Raw genomic sequence first — 21,638 nt, 5'->3', positions numbered from 1 at the left:
CTTTTGTATCGCTTTTTCATCGACAGCTCTTGTGCTGAGTTCAGTCTTGTTATCCCTAATCACTATATAAGATTTTTTTTCCCCTAATTTGGCCATTTCGTGCAGTTCTCTCAAGATGATATGCTTTCATTTTGACCTATTAGGTGCAACTAATGAGGCAGAGGAGCAGGCACACTGAGCTACAAGTGACTGAGATGGAGAACAGAAGAACACAAAGGATTTTTAAAACTGCAGCACTTGCTTTAATGTCAAATATAAAAAGAGCAGCAAGAAAGAGGAGTTGCACTGGAACAAATATTGTCTCGAGTCAATTAAATGCAGTTTAAGAATTACTAATATTGATTGCATATTTAGGTTTAAGTTTCTGTGATCTACTATGATAACAAGGCTTAGATACTGACTTTAATAACAGTTACAGAAAGACAAGTAGTGCTGTGATTTCTTACTGTTTCCACTGGAGGGCATGAACAGTCACTTAAAAATCAATATAACATCTTTCACTGAATTTCTAAAGAAAATTGAATGGAAAGGTAAACTAATATCTTAAAATTGTACTTCTAATTTTAGGAAATGGCTCATTGAGAACTAGCAATATCAACAATGACAATTTCTTCCACCTTTAAGAAGAAAAGACAAATGTTTCATGTGAGGCAATAAAGTGAAAGCTTATTCTCCCTGATGTCATTCGGCCTACAAACAAATATGGAAAGAGTAGGGACACTAACAATGGCAATGTATAAAAAAATATTTCACCAGTCTTCTAAAACTTAATTTTCCTGTTATTTGTTTATTTTGCTATTCTGGATTTTTGACCCTCTCTGAGTCTGGTGTTTCTTCATTGCATTTATAAATGAAAGCATTTTCTCAGTTCCTTAGTCCCTGTTTTTGTTGAGGTCTTCATCTGTGACATAATCATCTATGAGATTATGAGATATTTCTATTTTGCTCTGTCAAGCACCTCCGTTTGTGTGAAAGATGCTCTCCACCAAAATCTCAGATTGTTTGTATAATACATTTCACATTAATTGGAGAATAGGCTATTGTAAAAAGTAGAAGTTAATTTATTTTTATTTATTAAGATCACCTTGTACCTCCTTCTTTATATTTGTTTTTAAATCATTATCCTTTTATCATATTTTGTTATTTTAAGTCTTTTTTTCATGTTTTTTCCTTGGTTTGTTTATCTTTTATGCAAAGCACCTCTAACTCATTTTCATTTTTTTTTTCGTCAACACTAATATTTTACTGTCTTTACTGTTTTGTTCTCTTTTTTTATTTGTTGTTGTTGCTCCTTTTTATATACATGTAATTTTTTTTAATAAAATCATTTTTTTTGTAAGGCAGTTTTAACTCCAGTTTTAAACGTGTTATAGATATTATTATTATTATTATTATTATTAATATTATTATCATTATTATTATTATTATTATTATTATTATAGTAATACCATATTATTAGGATGGGGTTTGTTATTATTAGAAACCGCCAATTATGGTATTACGTTTGAGCCAAACTGATAATACAGCAGCGTTACTGAAGCATCAAAGCATCGCAATCATACATGACATGTTCAAAGACAGCTACCACAATCATCATTAAAATAACAAATAGCAGACAGACCGAAATTCACGTACACAAAAGCAGCTACAAAAGAACGGCGTCTGCCAACAAAGAACAAAATGTACAGCCACGATCACTGTCACTTTTAAACCTATTTAAAATACAGCTAGTGATGTAACATTTACGTACCCATAGAAGCCTCTTGTTCCAGTCGTAGTAGCTGTTTGTCCGATGACCCCTGAACGCACCGGGAGCAGATGAGAACCAATCGCGTGCGACATCCTGCCGAAAGAAGAAGAAAAAAAAAAAAGAACCGTTCTGTTGAAAACCGAGACGAGCAGCGAAGCGGAGCGTAGAAACTCACCGGCACCGGCGCCAGTGTCCGCAACAAAGCCTCCCGGAGAAGTGAATGAGAGCGCGAATACCTGCCTCCAGCTGCCGAGGGGAACAGACCGTGTGTTAGCAGACCACCAGCGCAGATGGTGAGTGCCTTTTTCTCGGCCGTTTGCACCGTGTGTGTGTCTGCAGCCTCCCTCCCTCCGCCGCTCCGCCGCTCTCCCCGCTGCTGCTCCTTCTTCTTCTTTTCAGTGAGAGGAGGTGAGGAGATGATGTCCGTCCACTCCTGAAGGTTTATTTATCCTGGGGCTGCTTACTTATGTTACCCACTGGGGGAATTTCGTGAATTTTGCTTTGAATCCTGGAAAAAATAGAAAAAAATTGAAAATTTAAATACCCGCCGCCGTTTTCCCCTAAAATGCGCCCCTTGATGTAACGTCTGTTCGTTAGCTAGCTTAATGGCTAATTAATATCAACTAAAAATATGATTTAAATCTACTGAATAGTGCAATATCACATAGCATCCCTGCTCATTCCACTATTCCTTTTCATAACTCGTGCAATTTTCCTCATTTTTGTGTGCTGAATTGTTAATTGATTTATGGTTTAATATTGTGTATTGTGTGTTCGTGTTTTTGTTTTGTTTGAGCAGCACTTACTAGCTATAGCAGGTTGTGATTAGTAGCACATAGGTGTAATAACTGGCCTGTATACTCCTATCGGCCCAGTGTTACATAAAGATCTGTAGTAAATCATACCCCTACACAAAAGGAAGTAAACAAAGAAAATTATGCAGATAACAATAGACATAGTATTCCCATTGAGTCTGTTCTTACTAGGGCTTCACTTTATTTTTAGTGTCGATTATTCGATTAGTTGTTTGGCCTGTCAAATGCTGAAAAACATACAATGTTCTGTTTAGCTATTTAGTGTCAGGTATAAGGGGATTTTGTAGGGGAGTAAATCTGCATCAATTTAAAAAAAAAAAAAAAAAAAGACAAGGATGAAAAACTGTTTGGAACCTTTCTCATATGGTGTAACACAGACAAAGGCCTCCAAAATAGTTGTTTGCTTCAGGATTCAGATTTGGCTTTAAACTCATCATACAGAGCTTTGTTGTGCTGATTTAAATGGTTAAACAAATTGGTCTTGTTGCCTTGTGTGGTGTGCAACACTGCTGACAGAATACCTGTTTTTGATCAACATCATCCACGCTGTAGCCGAAATATTTCCATACAGCTGATTCTGCGTTTCTTATTGCAACCAAATCTTTCTATTTCGCGCTTCTTTTCTGTTCATGACTCATTTTGCCATGCACAAGTGGAGCCTACATGTCAACGTTGTGTCGTTTAAATAAAGTTAAAGGAAAAAACATGTTCAATTGGAGTAAATGCTGTTCCATCAGACAATCTTTGCTTGTAGATTAGGCATAGAAAATGAAAGCCGTGTGAGCATCGAGCAGCAAAAAATGTCTGAGCATGTGTTTGAGTTCATTTGCCTTTTTTCACATTGCACTTTGACATGCATGTGCACATTGCAATGTCAATGTGTGAGTGTTTCACATGTTTTCACATGTTTACTGTGAAGCTACCAAGTGCTGTTCAGACTATTACCAACGGGATGCTTTAACCGGACTTCTTAACAGAAACTTTGAGGTTTTAATTAAGGTTGTAGCAAATATCTGTTTTCATTAGTATTTATTTGGTTGTGTATTTTCGTGATTAATCAGCTTGTCATTACGAAAAAGTAAAACAAAGAACAAACAGTAATACTTTCCTTCTGCAAATGTCTTGTTTTGTCCTATTCAATGTAGCTGTTTTTGTCATCAGCTTTATTGACTGTCTACTCTATAAAAAAATAATTTAAAAAAACTGAAAATGTTGAAACTAGAGCTGCAGCTAACAATTATTTTCATTGTTGATTAATCTGCAGCTTCTTTTGTTGATTAATGGATTAGCTGTTTGGTTGATAAAATGTCAGAAATTTTAAAGAATATGTTTATCAATGTTACCTAAAGCCCAAGATAACATCCTCAGATGTCTTATTTTGTCCTCAACTCAAAGATTTTCAGTTTGCTATCAGAGAAATGACAAGAAAACATGCACAGTTAGGAATCTGGAATCAGAGCGTTGGTAAGTGATTGATTAATCATTGCAGCTCTTGTACTTGACTGAACCGTCAAATGCAAATTTGCTAAAACAACAGACAACAGTACTCACTGGATTTAACTCTTGTCCTACGAGCATGTAGGAAACAGAATAATGGAGGACTTTTTACGTTAGCCTATTTGCTTTGAAGATGATGATGTTTAAGAGCAGAAAACTGCTGCTCGACGAGGACATAAAGGGCAGAAACATACTTCATTCTCCTCTGAAAATATCTCTGAAGCAGCAGTCCTTGTGGTTGGAACATGCACAAAGGTTTAGGCTATACTAACCTATACAGCCTGCAAGTTCCTGTGGTAGTAAATATTGAAAATATCAGAGACCTGATCATTTAAATTTTTGAGTACATGATCATAAAAGCGTATAGGTTTGCGATCACCAACATCCCAGCCATTGTTTTCTGTACTCATAGGGAATAATTACCAACTAGGGCTGAACAATGTTTCGTTGTTATTATTGTTGTTGTTTTTTACAGATATGCGTCATGATTTAAAGTAGGAATGGGGATTTTTGCATTTCTTTTTCACTGAAAGAAAGTTAAAACGGTGCATTTTTTTCACTGTGGTAGCACCACAATATGTCATTTATAATAGTTTAATCTCTGTAGCACCACAATGCTCATTTATAATGGTATGCTATGATACATTTCACCTTTCACAAAAAAAAAATCAGTTTCAACAATTTGGATGTAGCACTTTGCATATTGCTTTGCATTCTGATAAGATTTCAATTAAACATTCAACCATTAGAAACCTTGATAAAACACTGACTTACCGTATTGGGAAGGTATCTTTCCAGTATATCCATTTTTAATTTTTTAATTTTTTGGAGTAGGACAAGGGCTATCCAGATTTGAATTTAGGATAAGATGTTTGTGTGTTTCACGCACAATCCAAAAAACGGATCACAACCAGTAATTACAGTGCAGCGGATTCAAACATGCTCTCTGAAACTCAAAACTAATGGTCCCTTAAGTGTCCACTACAGCATATAAACGCACCTACCAAATGGATGAGTGACTGGATTTTCAGCTTTATTCGAATTTATTGCCTGTGTTTGTGTTGTCAAGCAGTTTTCAACCCGCTATGTGGTCTGCTAAAACCACTTTTTATCCGTCCAAGGCACCACAGCTTTGGGACTCTGTAATTATAGCCCTGGCATATGGCGACAAGGCTTAAGTAAGTATATGGTCGTTTTCATTTCCTGCCATCATCAGTCGACTGTCTGACAGTAATTTCAGTCAGAGTTGACAGCACAGATTGACACCCTCCTCTGTTGGCTGATTTACGTCAGTGTTCTGGTGTATTTGGGAGTCTGTTGTTGCAATTTGACTGGCTTGTTTGCCCAGAAAATGGCTAAATAATGCAGCTTTAGACAATGTGCACTGTGCAAAGCTGCAGTGAGCACCACTAATATTTATTTTGTTTGACCATATGCTCGTCTGTCAAACAATTAACATTAACAGCACCAAAACCTGATTTGTTAGGCATGTCAAAAGTGCCATATGTTGGATGAGGGGGTATTTGGCTGCTGTCAGATGTGCAGAACAAAATTAAATGGGTCACCAGCAAGTCCATGTCACAGAGCTGCAGGCAAAAGTGGTCAGAGTAATAGTCCTAACTAGCTGCATACCTGTCACTTCCTTTCCCTGACCATTTATTATAACTCAGTTAGGTTTAGCTTTGAACATAGGAAATACAATGAGGGTGGTTGTTTGGACAATGGAGCCTTTTTTCAGCCCTGGAAAGGTGTAGATGTTTCACGCTGCGATTTATTGCTTTAAAGAGATTGAAGTGAAGTGTGGTGTTGTTGCGTGTCACTTTTTTTGCAAGCCAAATCAGTTGTGCGAAGTCGAGGCCATTATTCTCCCCTCATTGGACAAATCTCTGCCAGTTTGGCACACACATGCATGCACCCCATTTTTAAAGGAAGGCATGACTTTTCTTCCACTCTGGGGAACACAAATCTCACTTTCGACTTTCTATTGTAAACCTGTGTGGAAGTATTCTGGTCTCACATCGCAGGCCAAGGACTTAAGACATTCCTTTCACTTTGATTTGTTCCAATTATTTCATTTTCCTGACAAGGTTCACTGCAGTCCCTTGTAAATCAGACCTCAGACAGATTTGTGAGGTTGGTAAAACCGGCTTGTCTGTACTAATAATACACCAGCAAACTAGTCTTGGAAGGATGACAAAAGCCAACAATTGTCATTTTATTGCTGCAGAGGAAGATTAAAAACTCTACTATAATATGATTATATCTTCCTCTCCATTCTTAAATCTAATTTTCATCTAAACAGCATCCATTCACAGTTAGCTCTCCTCATGACTAAAGACCTCAGGGAACATAGTTTAGCAATACTGCACAGAGGTTCCCACAGTATCATCACTGTGCAGCAGATGCCACATTTTAAGTCTGAGTACTCTGTGAGCAATCTGCTCACTGTTACTTCAATGATTACATTAAATTTGAACTAAATACCGCTTATTGGGCAAAAAAATCTAAATCAGTAATTCCCCTGTTCCTTGGCCTTCATTGTCCTGGACTGCAGCTAACTTTGTGATGGAAACTTGGCTGTGATTGCAAAGCAGATATTTGCATGTGAGATTTTTCTTTCAAAACGGGATGAGGCTTGCTTTCCTGAATTCCAGTCCTGGAGGATAATTTGATTATGAAATGCTCCCTCTTCTCCAAGCCGTGATAACATCTGATCAGGTGCAGCACTCGCTGCTGTTTCCTCACCACCTTGCAGAAGGCAGCGGCCTCTCGCTATGTCAAGTCAACACAAGATCCAGGTCTTCAGCGCATTCTTTTGCAGGGCGTCACAGATTTTGTTCTTTTCAATTTTGAGAAGAAAACATAAACAGAGCAGCTTCGGCAGCGTACCTGCACCTACCATCAGTTTCCATCTAAATCACCGACTTGAAAACCATTTGGTTTTGGGTCACTGGACCGACAGGAGAGCTGTATTACATTTCGTTGAAGAGCAGACATTGAACTTGGCCTTCTGACTTTATTATTAGTATCTCGTTTTATTAATTTAAAATAGAGCAGGATTTTGTGTTAGCCTCGTATTAAATTAATCTCTGAAAATGATCAGAGGGTCTAAGTGGTTTGAATTTTGTCTTCTTCATTGAACCTCTTCAAAAGAGGAACAGAGGGAAACAGTGAGGGCTGTTTCTGCAAAGGTAAACAGACAGCTTTAAAGTTCCGAGAGCAGAAGTTGCTGACATCTAATTACAAGGGAATAGCCAGTGTCACTTTCGATATCAGAAAGAGCAGTCTGCTTCTTGGAAACAGAACATGAAAAAATGTTCAAATGTATGTTGTAAAAAAAAAAAAAAAAAGCTTCATTCTCCTACAAATTAACAGAACAGCAGAGAAAAACTGTGTAACTTGAGGGTTTTGAGCTGTTAATTAGACAAAGCCAGACATTGAGAGATATCATCTTGTTCTTTTGAAAATTATACCTGACAGTAGTGTTTTCGACCAAAACCAGAGTGTATCGAAAGAGGGATTGAGCTCAGACCAATACCTGGACCAGATCAGTGCAAGCCCCACTTTGCATGACACAGATAAAAATTAAATGTGGAACATGCAAACCATAGCGTTGCACTTGTGCCCTGAAACATCCATCCATTATCTATACACCTCTTAATCCTCACTAGGGTCATGGGGGACTGGAGCCTATCCCAGCTGACTTAAGGTGAAGGCGGGGACACCCTGGACAGGTAACCAGTCTATCACAGGGCTACACTTAGAGACAGACAACCAAGCACCCTTACACGCCCACGGGCAATTTGGAATCACCAATTAACCTCAACATGTTTTTGGACTGTGAGAGGAAGCCAGAGAACCTGGCGAGAACCCACGCTGCACGGGGAGAACATGCAAACTCCACGCAGAAAGATCCCGGGTGTTCTCACCAAGACGCGAACTGGCGACCTTCTTGCTGCAAGGCAACAGTGCTAACCACCGTGTCAATTTGCAGCCCTGCCCTGAAACATGGAGTATATAAATAAATAGAGTTATGTACAAGTAATATTCGCTAAGTCTCTTTGGATGAGGAGTGAAAAGCTAGCTTTGCAAGAGACTCTTACACTTAGGTCTCCTATTTTTACTCTCTAAGAGCCGAGAAAAGTTTGGCAACTTGGTAAGCTTTACAGATCTTACATACTGCTTTGTGTTTCCTTTTGCATGCAGTTTTGCAGACAAGCTCTTTGTGGCTTAGGCAACAAAATATATTACACAAGATTTAACTGACATCTTTTGCCAGACAACCACAGCTTGTGCTCGCATCCTATGCATGTCCTTACTTGGAGTTAATGCGAAGGACGGCAGAGTGGGATGATGACCAATAATAATAGTTTAAAAAACAACTTAATTGCAAAAGCGTCAAGTTATATATTGCGTTTTGTAAGTTTTGCATCCAATCACAGTACTGACCAATAAATCAGACAATGCGCAGGCGGTGAAGTAATAATCCTTGAATGGTTTTAAAATGAAAATCTTTGTCAGAGACTCATCCCAATGCCAAGATTAGACCAAGACCTTCAAAACGTGGTCCGAGGATCTTTGTCTCAAGACTGATTATCGCCCTGGCCAATTATTGGATCCAACATTCAGCATTTTATATCAGTATTGTTATGTTTTTCATATTAAAAATGCTGACATATTTGTCTAAAAATCCTTTTTAAAACTTATGAACTGCAGATGTTTATCAGTTTTTGGTCTCCTTCATTACAGATAATTTGTATCGGCCCTAAAAAGCCATGTGTTCAACCCCTATTCAAGACCAAGACTGAGTACTACAACACTATCTGATAGTAATCATTATTTTATGTTTTCAGTCATTTCTTCTAGTAGTCAACTTGACACTTTGAACAATAATGGACATAGTTTTGTTAGTTGCTGTCCTTATTTGTCAGCCTTAAATTGCTTCATTAAGCATTGTCTAAATGTTGAAGGAAGTTAAAAAAAAACCCCAAAAAACCAAGCGTATTTCCAAAGAGACATGCAGACATGCGATGGACATCCTTGTCAAAAAATGCCCTGTCACTTTCTTGTTACATACAGGAAGTTCAAAAGGGGAAGAGAAGCTGACCAAACCCCTCAACACGCTAACAGATGTGATGACTCTGCAGACTGCTGTGGTGCATCTCCATCTGCGCTCTTTCAAATGAGACTATTTCATTCTTCTGTCAGCTCCACAGCCAGTCAAGTGTCAAAACCTCATGATCGGCTATTTGTCCATCACAGGAGGGTTGTTTTTTGTTTTTTTTTTAAAACCCCATTCCTGTGTTGAGTGTTGTTCTCTTTCCCAGGAATCTCTTCCACATAACTTGCTTGGTCTCTGCATGTTCAAAATTACTGATATGGAATTACTGTCAAAGGAAGGCTGTATATCTTCCCTGCAGCAGCTGTTTTTGCTGCTGGATCAGTTCCATGGATTGCAGGTCCAAAAACATGTTACCTATAACAAGATGCTATCTGAAAAAATATTACACTCCAGGCTCTGTTTGATTTTGATTACTTATTTAAGTACTGGCTTGCAGAATGTTTGTTATGATTAGTTTAAAGCCAAACTTGCTTGACAGCTGATAAATGGGTTTATTAACACTGTTTGGTGTGTTTGAAGGATGGGGTCCTTCACATTTTTCCCACTCTGCTGTCCCAGACGATTTAACTGTGATCATGTTTCTAAAAATAAGGAACGAGAGAAAGACTGAGAGCCTTATTTTGGAGAAATGACATAAGAAGTTTGTTAGCATTGCGCCTGCCTTCCCTTGTAGGGGTCTGTTACAGCGAGTCGTGCAACACAGAGTGCATTCAGTGATGATAAAGTGTGAAGCAGTGGGGTTAGTCTTGTGTTAAGTGTTCAAGAGAAAAAATGCAAAGAAACGTCCTCCTGTTTGAACTGTAGGAACCTGCTGACCTTTCACTCTGGCAGTATTCTTTAGAGTTGTTGTAGCTGGTTAAATGGCTGTGAGTTACATCAGCAGACAGTTCTCGTAAACACCAAGATACAGACAAGAGGGGCCTGGTTTGTAGTTTTGGCGCCTCTTTGAGTACCACAACAGTGAAGAACTTATGTACTTTATTTTGAGTTAGTGTACTTTCTGAAGCGCGTCTTTAAATTCTCTCCCTATTACACCTCCCGGGTTTTGAAAGAGTAATCACAGACTTCATTGCCATTTACCTCCCCTGTCACATGTATAGTCCATGTCCTCTGGGGAATAGAGCAGTAGGATTTTGTGACCATAATGGTGTGAAGGTATTTTTAAAGAACTTTTTTCACAAAGGCTCAAATGCAAACTGGTTCTCAAAAGCACAGATAAGTAGGGCTGCAAACTAGCAATTATTTTCCTTGTCAATTCATCTGTTGATTCTTTTCTTTTCTTTTCTTCAATTAGCAAACTTTATTCTTTCTTTAAAAAAGTTTTTAAAAAGTTGGTGAGTCATTCATTAATGGAAAGACCAATTACCATTATAAGGAAGCAGTATATTTGCAGTAAACATCACCATCTTTGTGTCAAAATTCAGAATAACACAAACTCCAATGTGTCTCCGAAATACCATTGTTTATTTGTGTTTGACATAAGATTTATCAAATGAGAACTTTCGACATTATCCTTTAGTGTTGATCGTCTGTTAACCAATCAAATGGTGCTGTGGGTGGGACATTGCTCGGCCAATGGAGAGAGGCGGCTACGTTAGAGCCAAAGTAGCGCAATTTTAAAATTCATTATTTTGTCAGCAGTTGTTTAAAACAACGCCAATAATCAGAAAAAGACTGAAGATCAGTTCTGATAATCGTTTGACTGCGAGTGAATATGTAGCTATCGGAAGCAGCCAATGAGTATAGCTTAGCATAAAAACTGGAACATAGGAAACAGTTAACATTGCTCTGCCAAAAGGTACAAAACATAGCCTGTCAACAACTCCAGAACTATTTAACAAGTTGTGTCTTGTTTGGTTAATCCATACCAAATCCAAAGTGTGAAAAACACAAGTTATGTTGCAACAGAGATTATTTGCCAGACTGTTTTTTTCTCTGTGTCCAGTCTGTAAGCTAAATCAGCTGGCTGTAATTTCTCATTTACTCTCCGTACATGAGAGGGGTATCTATCTTCTAATCTAACTTAATTACTTCCCAAAACTACCCTTTTAAATAATAATTCGAAGAGAAAAGGGGAAGCCAGAGCAATTATCCTAAAAGCTCCTGGGTGGTTGCAACATGAACACACAGGCCGACATGTGCAGGTGAGATTAAAACCGAAGTGAGGGCTCAGTGTGGGGAGTTGATGCCGTGAGCCAAGAGTTGAAACTCTGTTGCAAGAAGACTTGAACACTGGAGTGAAAGTGCTCTTTGTTTGGTAAGATAACCACACTCCAGCTGGCTCTGGCTTCTCACACGCTGGTATGTCAAATTGCTCCACAGTTAAAGCAGAGTTGGGCATAGCAGAGCTAATTAATCACGCCACAAACCTTCTTTATGTTTGTATTGAACACCTCTTTCTGTGTTCATCGTGGCCTTTCATTTCACTTCCTTACATTCGATTTATCGTCTCTTTTATTAGTCTGGAGGGGTCTTGTGTTCATTTTTCTTGGCATTTGTCTTTATTTAGATAGTGCAGTGAAAAGAGCCTGGAAATGTGGGAAAGTGAGCAGTAAAAAGTCCAGCTGGGAACAGAACCGAATTGCTTCTTGACAGCATTTTATTTTTTTTTAAGTCATTTTTTAATTCGCTTTAAAGTTGATTCATTCATACAGAACAAGCAGTTCTTCACATTTAATTACTGGGATGAAACTTAGTTTGTTACTGTTGTCCCTGCTGGGACTCTGCAAGACAGAGGAAGCCACATGTGTCATAACAGCTTCCTGCCACATTCAAGCACTTTGGTGGCAACGGAGCCTTATGTACATATAAGGTAAAAGAAGACTTGATGGCACAAGCTAATCTGAAGTCTTCCAGGATGTCTGTGCATGTGTTTTTGATATGCATGCCTGCCCCTAACATGGTACCTTATCTTGCTGCGTTGTTTTTTATTTTTAAAAAAACATAACTAAAAAGCATTGGCAAGTGTCAGCCTTCAGTCTAGTCAGGTTTCCTTTTTTGGCTACATCATGATTTCTTATGCACAGCTGCAGCACTTAATGACCTGGTTTTCATACATTTACAGCCTCCTCCTAAATATTCTCTACACATGTGCTGTGTTGGACATTCAAGCTTCAGTTTATTGGAAAATATTGAGAAGATCAGAGTCATGTTGGCGTAGCAGCAGCAGGAAGTGGTGTAGCATGCAGGCTGCTAGATAACCAGAGAAGCGTGAGCCGCCTGTGAGCGAGTAGCAACGTTTTGACTGAGCTCAAAAAGGAATCAGGGATGAAGAGGAGCCGGCTGACTGTTGGGATTGTTGTGATTGCATCTACAGGAAGCGCCATGGCCTCACTGTTAATGAACCAATCATTGCAAAAGCATGTCATCCGGTTTCTATAAGTGCAGACAACACCCTTGCTGTTCATGCTGTTCAGTTATTGAGTGGTGCATTAGGGCAGCCAGGTCAAAAATAGTATGCAAATCACTGTCAGTGTTCATGCTGGTTAGATGACTAAGAGGCCCACAGAGATAACCTCTAAATTGATGTACCGATCAGCAAGGGTGATATGACAATCTGTACACCGTCAAACAATGTAAATTTATCAGCTGTCCTGTTGTTTTCGTCGACTTAAATATCTCTGGTTATGTTAGGCTGAGAGCAGTGTTGCACATGAACGAGCAGGACGTCTGTGTCAGCATGAGTTGTGTGGTTAATGCACACCGAAAGTTAGTCTGTTTTGCTCATGACGTGTTTAGAAGAGAAAATCAGCACAAGTGGAATCATGTGAACAACTGTATTTTGACCATAATTGGTCTTTATTACGGTGCGTTTTGAAACACTGTCAGATAAAGCCTTGACAATACTTACACCACCTGGTGGCAATCTACAACCTGTGACATTACCAAATCTTTAATAGCACAAATTTTGCACCCCTGGGAAGAATCATGTAGATTTGAAACATATTTTATTTGCTGTTCATGTCAAAACAAACTTTCCAGCCCATTTATTTTATATATTATCAGTTTCTCAATGATTTTTCTGAAGATTTACAAAGACATAGATTAGTCATGTAGAACTAGCTGTTAAATATCCCTTATTTGCTTTCCTGCAACATAGTGCCAAGACTCTGCGTGATAGCTAAGAGCGTGTTGCTTCTACATGAGCTGGAGTCTGCTAAATGTGAAGGTTACTTACTTGGACTTATCTCTTGGCACGGCTTGTACTGTAGCGCCCATTTTAGGCAAGTTGCCTTACACTTAAGGTTCCTCTTAGGTTATGCAGAACTCACTCTTACTATGTCTTGATTACATTTCTGAGACATGCAGTCCAACTCTGCAGGATGACCAAGCGAGTGGTGGCGTATTCAGGGTTATAAAGTGGGCACCCTCTTTCCCCTGTGAATCCCGGTGTTACATGCTCACCCCCTAGATGCCATTTTCTCTCTTGGGAGCCTGGATGGAGTCCTTTTCCTCCACCCAGAGCCTCTGACTACCCTCCTCAGCAGCTCTAGAGAGCTCTTTGGCCTTTCCTCACACTCTAATCTTCCTGAGGAGCCTTGATATTGATGTGGCTACAAACCCTGTGTCGACTGGTCGGGCATTTGTTTTCCATCCACACTGCACATCAGCTGCAAGCTCAGTGTATAAATAATACATTTATAATTCATACTGATGTCTTGATATAAAAAGACATGCACTCTGAGAAGCTTTTATCCACATCGCCCATTCCTCGGTACATGAGGCTTGTTTTCAGCCACTTCAACCACTCATTGGACATTTTTACAAGGAAAGTACATAACCAGAATTCATGCTGTCATTTACATCAGGGCGATTTTGTGTGAGAGTGGTGAACCTGCAGAAAAATGAGATCAGGCTGTACTGATCTCCTTCTCTTTGCAACTCTAGTAGCAGCCCCTGAACCCCCCCTCCACCAGCTCCAGCCAAACTTCCTTACATAACGGGGTTTTAGCAAAGTCTGCAGTGGACTTTCCCCTACCTCACCAGAGGCTACCCTTCTTCCCTGCACCAAAGTTTCTCTGTGGCAGCTCCCAAGTATGCTGTCTGAATGTCTGAATGTTTCTCTCTCTCTTTATTATACTCTTGAACGACCTGTTAGTCCTGCTTGAAGATGTGATCATGCTTGTTGCTGCTGGAGACCCGCGACAAATGTCCAGAGGGCAGATCTAGTCATTACTACTATGTCTCTTCCTCCAGCAAGGTTTTCTCTTTCTTCTTAACCTTCTTCATGTCTTCGAAGTCTTTCAATTGCTTCTGTCACTGTGTACCAAGCTGCTATTACAAGACAAAAACATCAACACCTACAGTGTGCAAGGAATTGTGCTGACCTGTGGCAGCTGGAAAATGAAAGAGTAAACCTGTGCATGATTGCAGGGTTGAGTGAAAACAAATGCTTCATTATATGCATGGATTACAAGCTGCAAAGACATGGAGTAATTTAGAGGATAAAGACGGGAAGCTGTGGTGTCAGTTATGTTATTTCACTGAGAAACGATGTTGCCCGGTGAAATTTCTTAACTGGAAGGCTGGTTCTGAGCTGTTCTGCTATGTCGAGGGCAGCTTCCATGCAGAGCGACCCACAGCTCGGCTCACATGACCAGACAGAAGGCACCTGATCCTCTCCCTGGGGTGCAAAGAGACAGATGGAGCGAAAAGAAAGAGGGGGAGAGAAAGAGATCAGATTGGCAATACTAGCACGCTGGTAAAGGTAATAAGAGGACAGTGCAAAATATCCATTACTGTGAAGTTCCTCCGCTGCTTTAAATCTGACAGAACAGAAATCTCCTCTAGGTTTCATCCTATATTTGAAGAAAACATATTTAAAAACATTTTGTTTATTTTTCTTTGCCCTTCCAGGACTCCAGAAACACCACTGAGGAAAAACCAGTCCAGCGATCTAAGGTAAATATACATCGTCTGTTTTTTCTTCCTCATCCCTCACTCATGGTCCTGTGTTCATCATCGTGCCCCACTTCACTTTTGTCAGCCTTTGATCTCCAAAGAGAGCAAAGGAGGTCTTTCCTGCATTTTGTGTCTTTTGTAGGGACTAGCTTTCATCTCTCTAGAGCTCAGTGCATTTTCCTGCCGCCAGTATGCGTGTGTGTGTCTGGTAGTAAATCAGTATATTTATGTGCTCAGTCTTTCAGCTTTAAGACTCAAAAGGAAGTGTGTACATCATGTGAGAAGACGGTCTACCCGATGGAGAGATTGGTTGCCAACAATCTGGTCTTCCATTCAACATGTTTCTGCTGCAAGCACTGCAATGCCAAACTCAGGTGACTATATAGAGTTTTTTTTTGTGTGTGATTATTAGGGACAGGTACCAAAATCCAGTAATAAACAGATCGTGGGGCTAAATTATGAAAGCCTTGAGGATCAGAAATTAAGACCATAGATTTTGCATTTGTTAATGCTGCACAAGTCTTATCATGCACATTTTGTCTCAGTTTCTATTTCGTCCATAATGCTTTTTTATTCTATCCAGTCCAGAGGACAGTTCTCATGCAGACATTCTGCTCTTGCTGTCAATGCCAGAGAGAAGTAAACAATAAAAAGTGTGGCTACACTTCACTAGAGTCAATGCTGACACGGCGTATTGCTCCAAGTGCAACAAGTTTTTTGTACGTAAAAGCAGAAACACTATCAGTCTGTCGGAACATCCAGTGAAAGTTCAACATGTTCAAGCAGAGAAGTGCACAAGTTACAACTCTCTAACTTATAGTCTGTCTCTGGTTGGTATGTTCATGATACTTCCAGTCTAAAGCCCTCACACAGAGTTAACTAAATTATACAAACATAGGCTGATGAATAAAACAACCATTAGCCAGCAAATTATTTAGTTGGCTAGCATCATCTGAGCTGTTGTTCTGAAAGCAGGGTGGATTTAGTGAATCTGGAGCTGCAGACAAACTGTCTTGCTTTATTTTCAACCTTTCTCGAGCTGGATGTTGATGTTGGCAGCAGTAGAAGAAGTATTCTGTTTTCTTAAGGGAAACTATTAATACCACACAGTCAAAATACTGTCAAAGAAAAAGTCTTGCACGCATTTTTTATTTTTTTTTGCTTAAAAGTGAAAAACAAAAGAGAAAATTTACCAAAGAGAGAAAATAAAGCAAATGTTAATCCTGTTTTTAATTTGTTTTGGTTTGAGGATCCGAACAATACTCATCCCTGGTGATTATTTAACTTTCTTCTTCTCCAGTCTCCCTCGATTTGTTCTAACTCTTTGATTCCTCCCCTCATTGGCAGCCTTGGCTCCTTTGCAGCTCTTCAAGGCGAATTCTACTGCAAACCCCACTTCCAGCAGCTGTTCAAGAGCAAAGGCAACTACGACGAGGGATTCGGACGCAAGCAGCACAAAGAGCTCTGGGCCTCCAAGGAGACGGATAATATAACAAAGACGCCATAATCATGTCTGCCTGTGTTCCGTCACAGACCTGCCTCTTCTTCTTTTTCCTCCTCCTAACACCTCCAATACATCACGATGAACACGTGCCTCATATGCTGGGGCACTGTTAAATCACCCACGCACTCACTCGCTTTTCAAATACCATCAGAACATGCACAAACAGCTTGGAAATGACTGGACAGTCATGATCCATCCCACTTAAAATTTGATAATAACTTTAATTTCCAATTTCCTGCTTGGAATTGGTAGTTGATTGTGACCAAAAGCCTTCTCTGGTATGGGGAGTGTACACCCCTTTTTTCTCTCTTTATTTTTAAAAAGAAAATCTTTTTAATAATTTGCACCCTTTTCTTTGTGGAGTATGTAAACTGTATGCTCAGGCAAACATATCAGAGGGGTTACAGAGCATCAATGTTTTGCAGTAGAGCATACACTCAGGTCAATTTTCACCCAAGGATTTAAGCAAGATATAGCTACACTCACTCATTGCAACAAAACACCAATCAAAATATTAGTCCTCAGTATTATGAAGATGAAGTTTGTCAGGTTTCATATATTTGAGGAGCAAACAGGGTACAGAGTACTGTAAAATAACCGTGCACATCAGCAACAGCTCACCTCTCGCGTTTTAAGTTTTTGTGTTTACTTTTATTGTTGCTCACTTCATCCCATATTTGTTCTTATTTTAATGACCACTCGGAGTCTTATCCTTGCATGTTGGTATGACTGGGTCTTAATAGCCTTATCTTACGACTGTATTGATCTCTTGTGTTGTGAATGATTTTATTTGTTTCATAGCGAGTCGTCACTTTTTAGAGTTTGGATTCGATCGATGTCATGGCATAAGTTGATCTCTGAGCTTTTTGATGGAATTCTCGGATTGTGTTTTGTATACCGTCTGTACATAGAGCTGTAGTTTGTGATTAGTGAACATTCCCCACCATGCTGTACCTCTCGTCTTGCACCAACGACCACGCACGATCACCAGACAAGATGTTGATAATCACAGGGAAACTGAGGCCTCGTCCGCAAACATCCCTCCCTCTGTCCTATGAGACATTTTTAAGAGGAACTGCAAAACACTTATACAGTTAAACTGATTCGTATAAACATATTTCAGTGTCACAAATGAGGATGTTGATGGACGGAGCGTAAGTAAATCACGTCATCACTTCACGCTTGTCAGTTGTTGGTGTCTTGTGAGGACTTTTCCCATGCTGTACTTGAGTGTGTTCATATAAAGTGGATAGTGTTTATGGGGACAGACAGATCCAATCCAGTCATCAGGTCCTGAACATCCGTCGTCATTTGTTCCCCTCACTCACATCCCTTAAGCGTGGACAGGTTTCCTTTTCAAATTAATGCCTTCCTGTTCTCATCTCCTGTCTTATGAGCTAAATGCAGCTTAGCAACTGGACCTATTTTCCTTAATATTAAATTTCCAATAGGTGGATGGAGAGTTTGTCACAGTGTTTGGTCCCCTGATGTGCACCTGCATGCTGCATGCAAAAACCCAGTGCATAGCACCCCCTGCTGGGGAAAGTGTGACAGTAGTGTCTCGTGTGAGAGGAAGAAAAGTAATTTGCCCATGAACCCCACTTCGCCTTTATTCAAAGTTTTTGAATACGTTGCCTCAGTGTGCGGTGCAGCCGCTGCACTCCAGCCGCTTTTGAACTTATTTAATCGCAACACCGAAGAAAAAAACGAATCCAGTTAGACAAGATTTCCATGTTTATATTTCATTCTACACAAAGAATGAGTTTAAAGCCATTTAATTATCTCATTTTAGAAAAAGTCTGAATACCACTGACACTTGAATGACACAAAATTCTTTTTTGTGACTGAAGGTTTACTGTGAATTTGAGCGCGCTGTGCAGAATAGAAAGCTAAACAGATGGATATTTTCTTCTTTTTTTTTTTAAGAGAAGCCTTAGAAATAAATAGCTGACCTTATTGCTTTTTCAACAAGACCTTTGAGGGCACAGATCTTTACAAAGAAATCTCTTGATCATGCCTTTTCAAAAACAGACCTGCTTATTTTACCACTCCCTAACATAGGATTACTTCACTCGACCAGCAGCCATTTTTCCTATCTAACCATTTTTATCCACATGTATGATACTTCTACCGTGTGTTACAGTGTACGTTTTCTTTTTGTCATTTTAAAATGGTCCTCTGGATCCCAGGGAATGCTTTAAAATCAAGAGAATTGTATCTAGAAATTCTGTCTTTGTCATTCTCTGTCAGCAGTTCGCCAAGGTACAACTGCGAAATCTGTGAATTGCAACTTCTAAGTGTAATAGAGCAGACAAGGTACACTTTACACTGGTGCCAAGAGGCTCAGGTGAATGATTGCAGTGTAACGTTTTAATGTTAAGTCTGTGAGTCATTTCATTTTTGTGCTAAACTTAATGTGGACTTACTTCTCAATGCTGTTGTCATCGAGACATCTTAAATGTATGCATCTTTGAAAGTGTATTCTATATTCCAGACTTGACCTGTGGATTGAGGTGGCCTTACAGCAAAAATGACGCTTGGACTGTGTTTGCAGTCTTTCTCCTCTATTCTCCCTCTTCTCTATTGCTTAGTTGTGGTTTGGAACATTTTAAAATGTAAGCGCCCCCCTTTCTACGCCAATATACACAATCATTTTGTGCATATTCTTGTTTTTATTTTTGTTTTTTACATGCTTTTGGAGAAAAAATAAAATGCTGGTGTTGGTTTAATGCATTGATTTTCTCTGTGTGCTTATTTTTTAAAGGTTCCAGGAAGTTACTATAACTTACAGTTTTTCTCAGTCGCTTTGGTACATTTTTCAGATCAGAATTGAAATTCTCAAAACTACTTGTTCAATCTTCACATCATTGTGTCACTTGTGCACATCAAAAAAGCAGTTCCTCATTTCTTTGAACATGTTCTAAATGCTTTGGTGCATCCATGCAAATGATTTTGTACAAGTTGGGAGGCAAAACAGAGGAAGAGCCGAGGACATATGCGCTTTCCTGATGAAATAAGAGCCACACATGGAGACCACGTTCTCAAGCATGGACTTACAATGGGCGAGGCTGGTCGAAGGGTGTAGCCAAATGTTAAGAGAACAACCGTGTCCTCAATTATTCAGACTTTTCGTCAACAGAACAGGTATGTAATCTAACAATAGGCACTTTACTGTAATACAGTATACTTTCTATAGTGCTTCATACAATATTACAGTATTCCACTTGCATTCCACTTGGGCCATACAATGCAGAGCATCTTGTCACGTTTTTAGACACTCTCTACAGAAGATCTCATCCCCCGAACAAGAGAGGGGTCAGATTGGAGATGACTTGCCAAAGTATGTGATAGTTTGGAACAATGTCAGTTTCCATCGCTCCAACATCATCAGGCAATGGTTTGCGACCCACAACAGGATGCTGATGGAGTTCCTCTCACCCTACTCCCCATTCCTTAACCCCATTGAGGAATTTTCCTCAGCATGGAGATGGAAAGTACATGATTGCCAGCCACATACACAGACGACCCTTCTGCCATGAATGTAGCGTGTGATGACATCACAGCAGATGCCTGCAGAGGCTGGATAAGACACTTTCTGTATCACAATGACATGATCTGTCAACAAATTACAGTACAAACAGTAAAAGCGGAAATGTGAATCTTGTCTAGTCTCTTGCAATCAGTCTCCCACATACACTAAGGTGTAACTCACAATTTACAATAATTGCTATCAAAACTTTAGCCACAGTTTATATCAGAACATCCCTCCAGAGTACACTGTTATATTGACAACATGAGTAAATAATTTGACTGTCTTATCCGTACACATTGACACAAGGACTTGTCATTCTGATGACGCTGACATGTTCATTGATACAGATATTTAGCTTTGAGAGATGAACTAAGGATTTTGAGCAAGTAACTGCCTTTTGCAGGTAATCAATGGTGTTTTGCTATTTGTACGAATTGTTTTGAGAAATGCACTTAGTGTTTTGCAAATGTCAAGGATGAGTCGAGAAATGTACCAAAGCGACTGAGAAAAACTGTAATGAAGTTGTAGTATTCTACAAAAGCATTTATTGATTGTGAAACGTCCTGATGAGCCTGCCTCAGGGATTTCTGTTGTAAGCTTTGACCCTGACACCCACAAGCAGCTCATGTCAAGTGATTCTTAACAATAGTGGAAGAAAACTCTTCAAGTAAAATTAGATAAGAAATGAGATACGTTTTGGTAATCCCTCACTGGGGAAATTCACACATTAGAGCAGCTAGATAAAAGTGAAGCATAGTAAACCAAATGACAAGAAATACAAAGGTAGAATAAAGATAAAATATAATGATTACATTGGTTTGTGTACACCTTTCACATGTACAGATATGACATGATGAATAACTGAACTCAAACTGTAAGATGCACATTTGCTTGCTGTTTGGCACAAAACTACAAGATTCAAGTTTGGGAGCACATTCTTCAGTCAGATGAGATAAATTTGTTTGGCTCAGATGGGGTCCAACATGTTTGGTTTGAACATGGATGACTATCACACGGAATACATAGTATATAGAGGTAGGATTGTGATGATATGGGGCTGCACGACTGCCAGAGGTGTTGGTGAGATAACATTTATGGATGAGTGTCTGTGAATAAACCAAAATACTGGCTGATAAGATAACTCCCGGTCTGCAGAAACTCAACAGGAGAGGAATATTCCAGCATGATAACCATCCACAGCACAAACTCACACAAGAGTTTAGAAAAAAGAAACTGGACAAATATGTTGTATGATTTGAATCCAATAAAATCGTGAATCTCTGTTATTTATACAACACATTTAAAGTAATAGCTGTTGAGGTCAAAGTGTACCAATTAACCTTACAAGTTTATTGAAGTTGAGACTGTACGGTGGTATTCGTAATGTGAATTTACCGGATTAATTGTGTAATTAATGATTATAACCTTACAGAAATTGAACATATCTGTATATACTATAATAAATATTAGGTTCAACATCCTACCATTTAGAGTTAAAATAAGGACTCTGCAAATGT

The 21,638-nt window shown here is 39.2% G+C and overlaps 1 protein-coding gene across 1 annotated transcript; it reads left to right on the top strand.

The window, feature by feature from the left end:
- Positions 1-1,862: 1,862 nt before the first annotated feature.
- limd2 (LIM domain containing 2) lies at positions 1,863-19,322 on the top strand. Its single transcript, XM_008281924.1, has 4 exons — positions 1,863-2,043; positions 15,041-15,085; positions 15,323-15,459; positions 16,433-19,322. Exons 1-4 carry the CDS (start codon positions 2,041-2,043, stop codon positions 16,590-16,592), a joined length of 345 nt encoding a protein of 114 aa, XP_008280146.1. The 5' UTR covers positions 1,863-2,040; the 3' UTR covers positions 16,593-19,322.
- The last annotated feature ends 2,316 nt before the right edge of the window (positions 19,323-21,638 follow it).

This window comes from Stegastes partitus, unplaced genomic scaffold, assembly GCF_000690725.1.
Source record: "Stegastes partitus isolate 25-593 unplaced genomic scaffold, Stegastes_partitus-1.0.2 Scaffold251, whole genome shotgun sequence".
NCBI lineage: Eukaryota > Metazoa > Chordata > Actinopteri > Pomacentridae > Stegastes > Stegastes partitus.
The sequence above is the reverse complement of the archived record's forward strand: the minus strand, read 5'-3'. Positions and strand labels throughout refer to the sequence as shown.

Bases quoted from the DNA above. Each gene is read 5' to 3' on its own strand.
- limd2 (XM_008281924.1), top strand. The intron at 15,086-15,322 runs GTAAATATACAT...TTATGTGCTCAG, and splicing joins AACCAGTCCAGCGATCTAAG to TCTTTCAGCTTTAAGACTCA. The intron at 15,460-16,432 runs GTGACTATATAG...CCTCATTGGCAG, and splicing joins CACTGCAATGCCAAACTCAG to CCTTGGCTCCTTTGCAGCTC.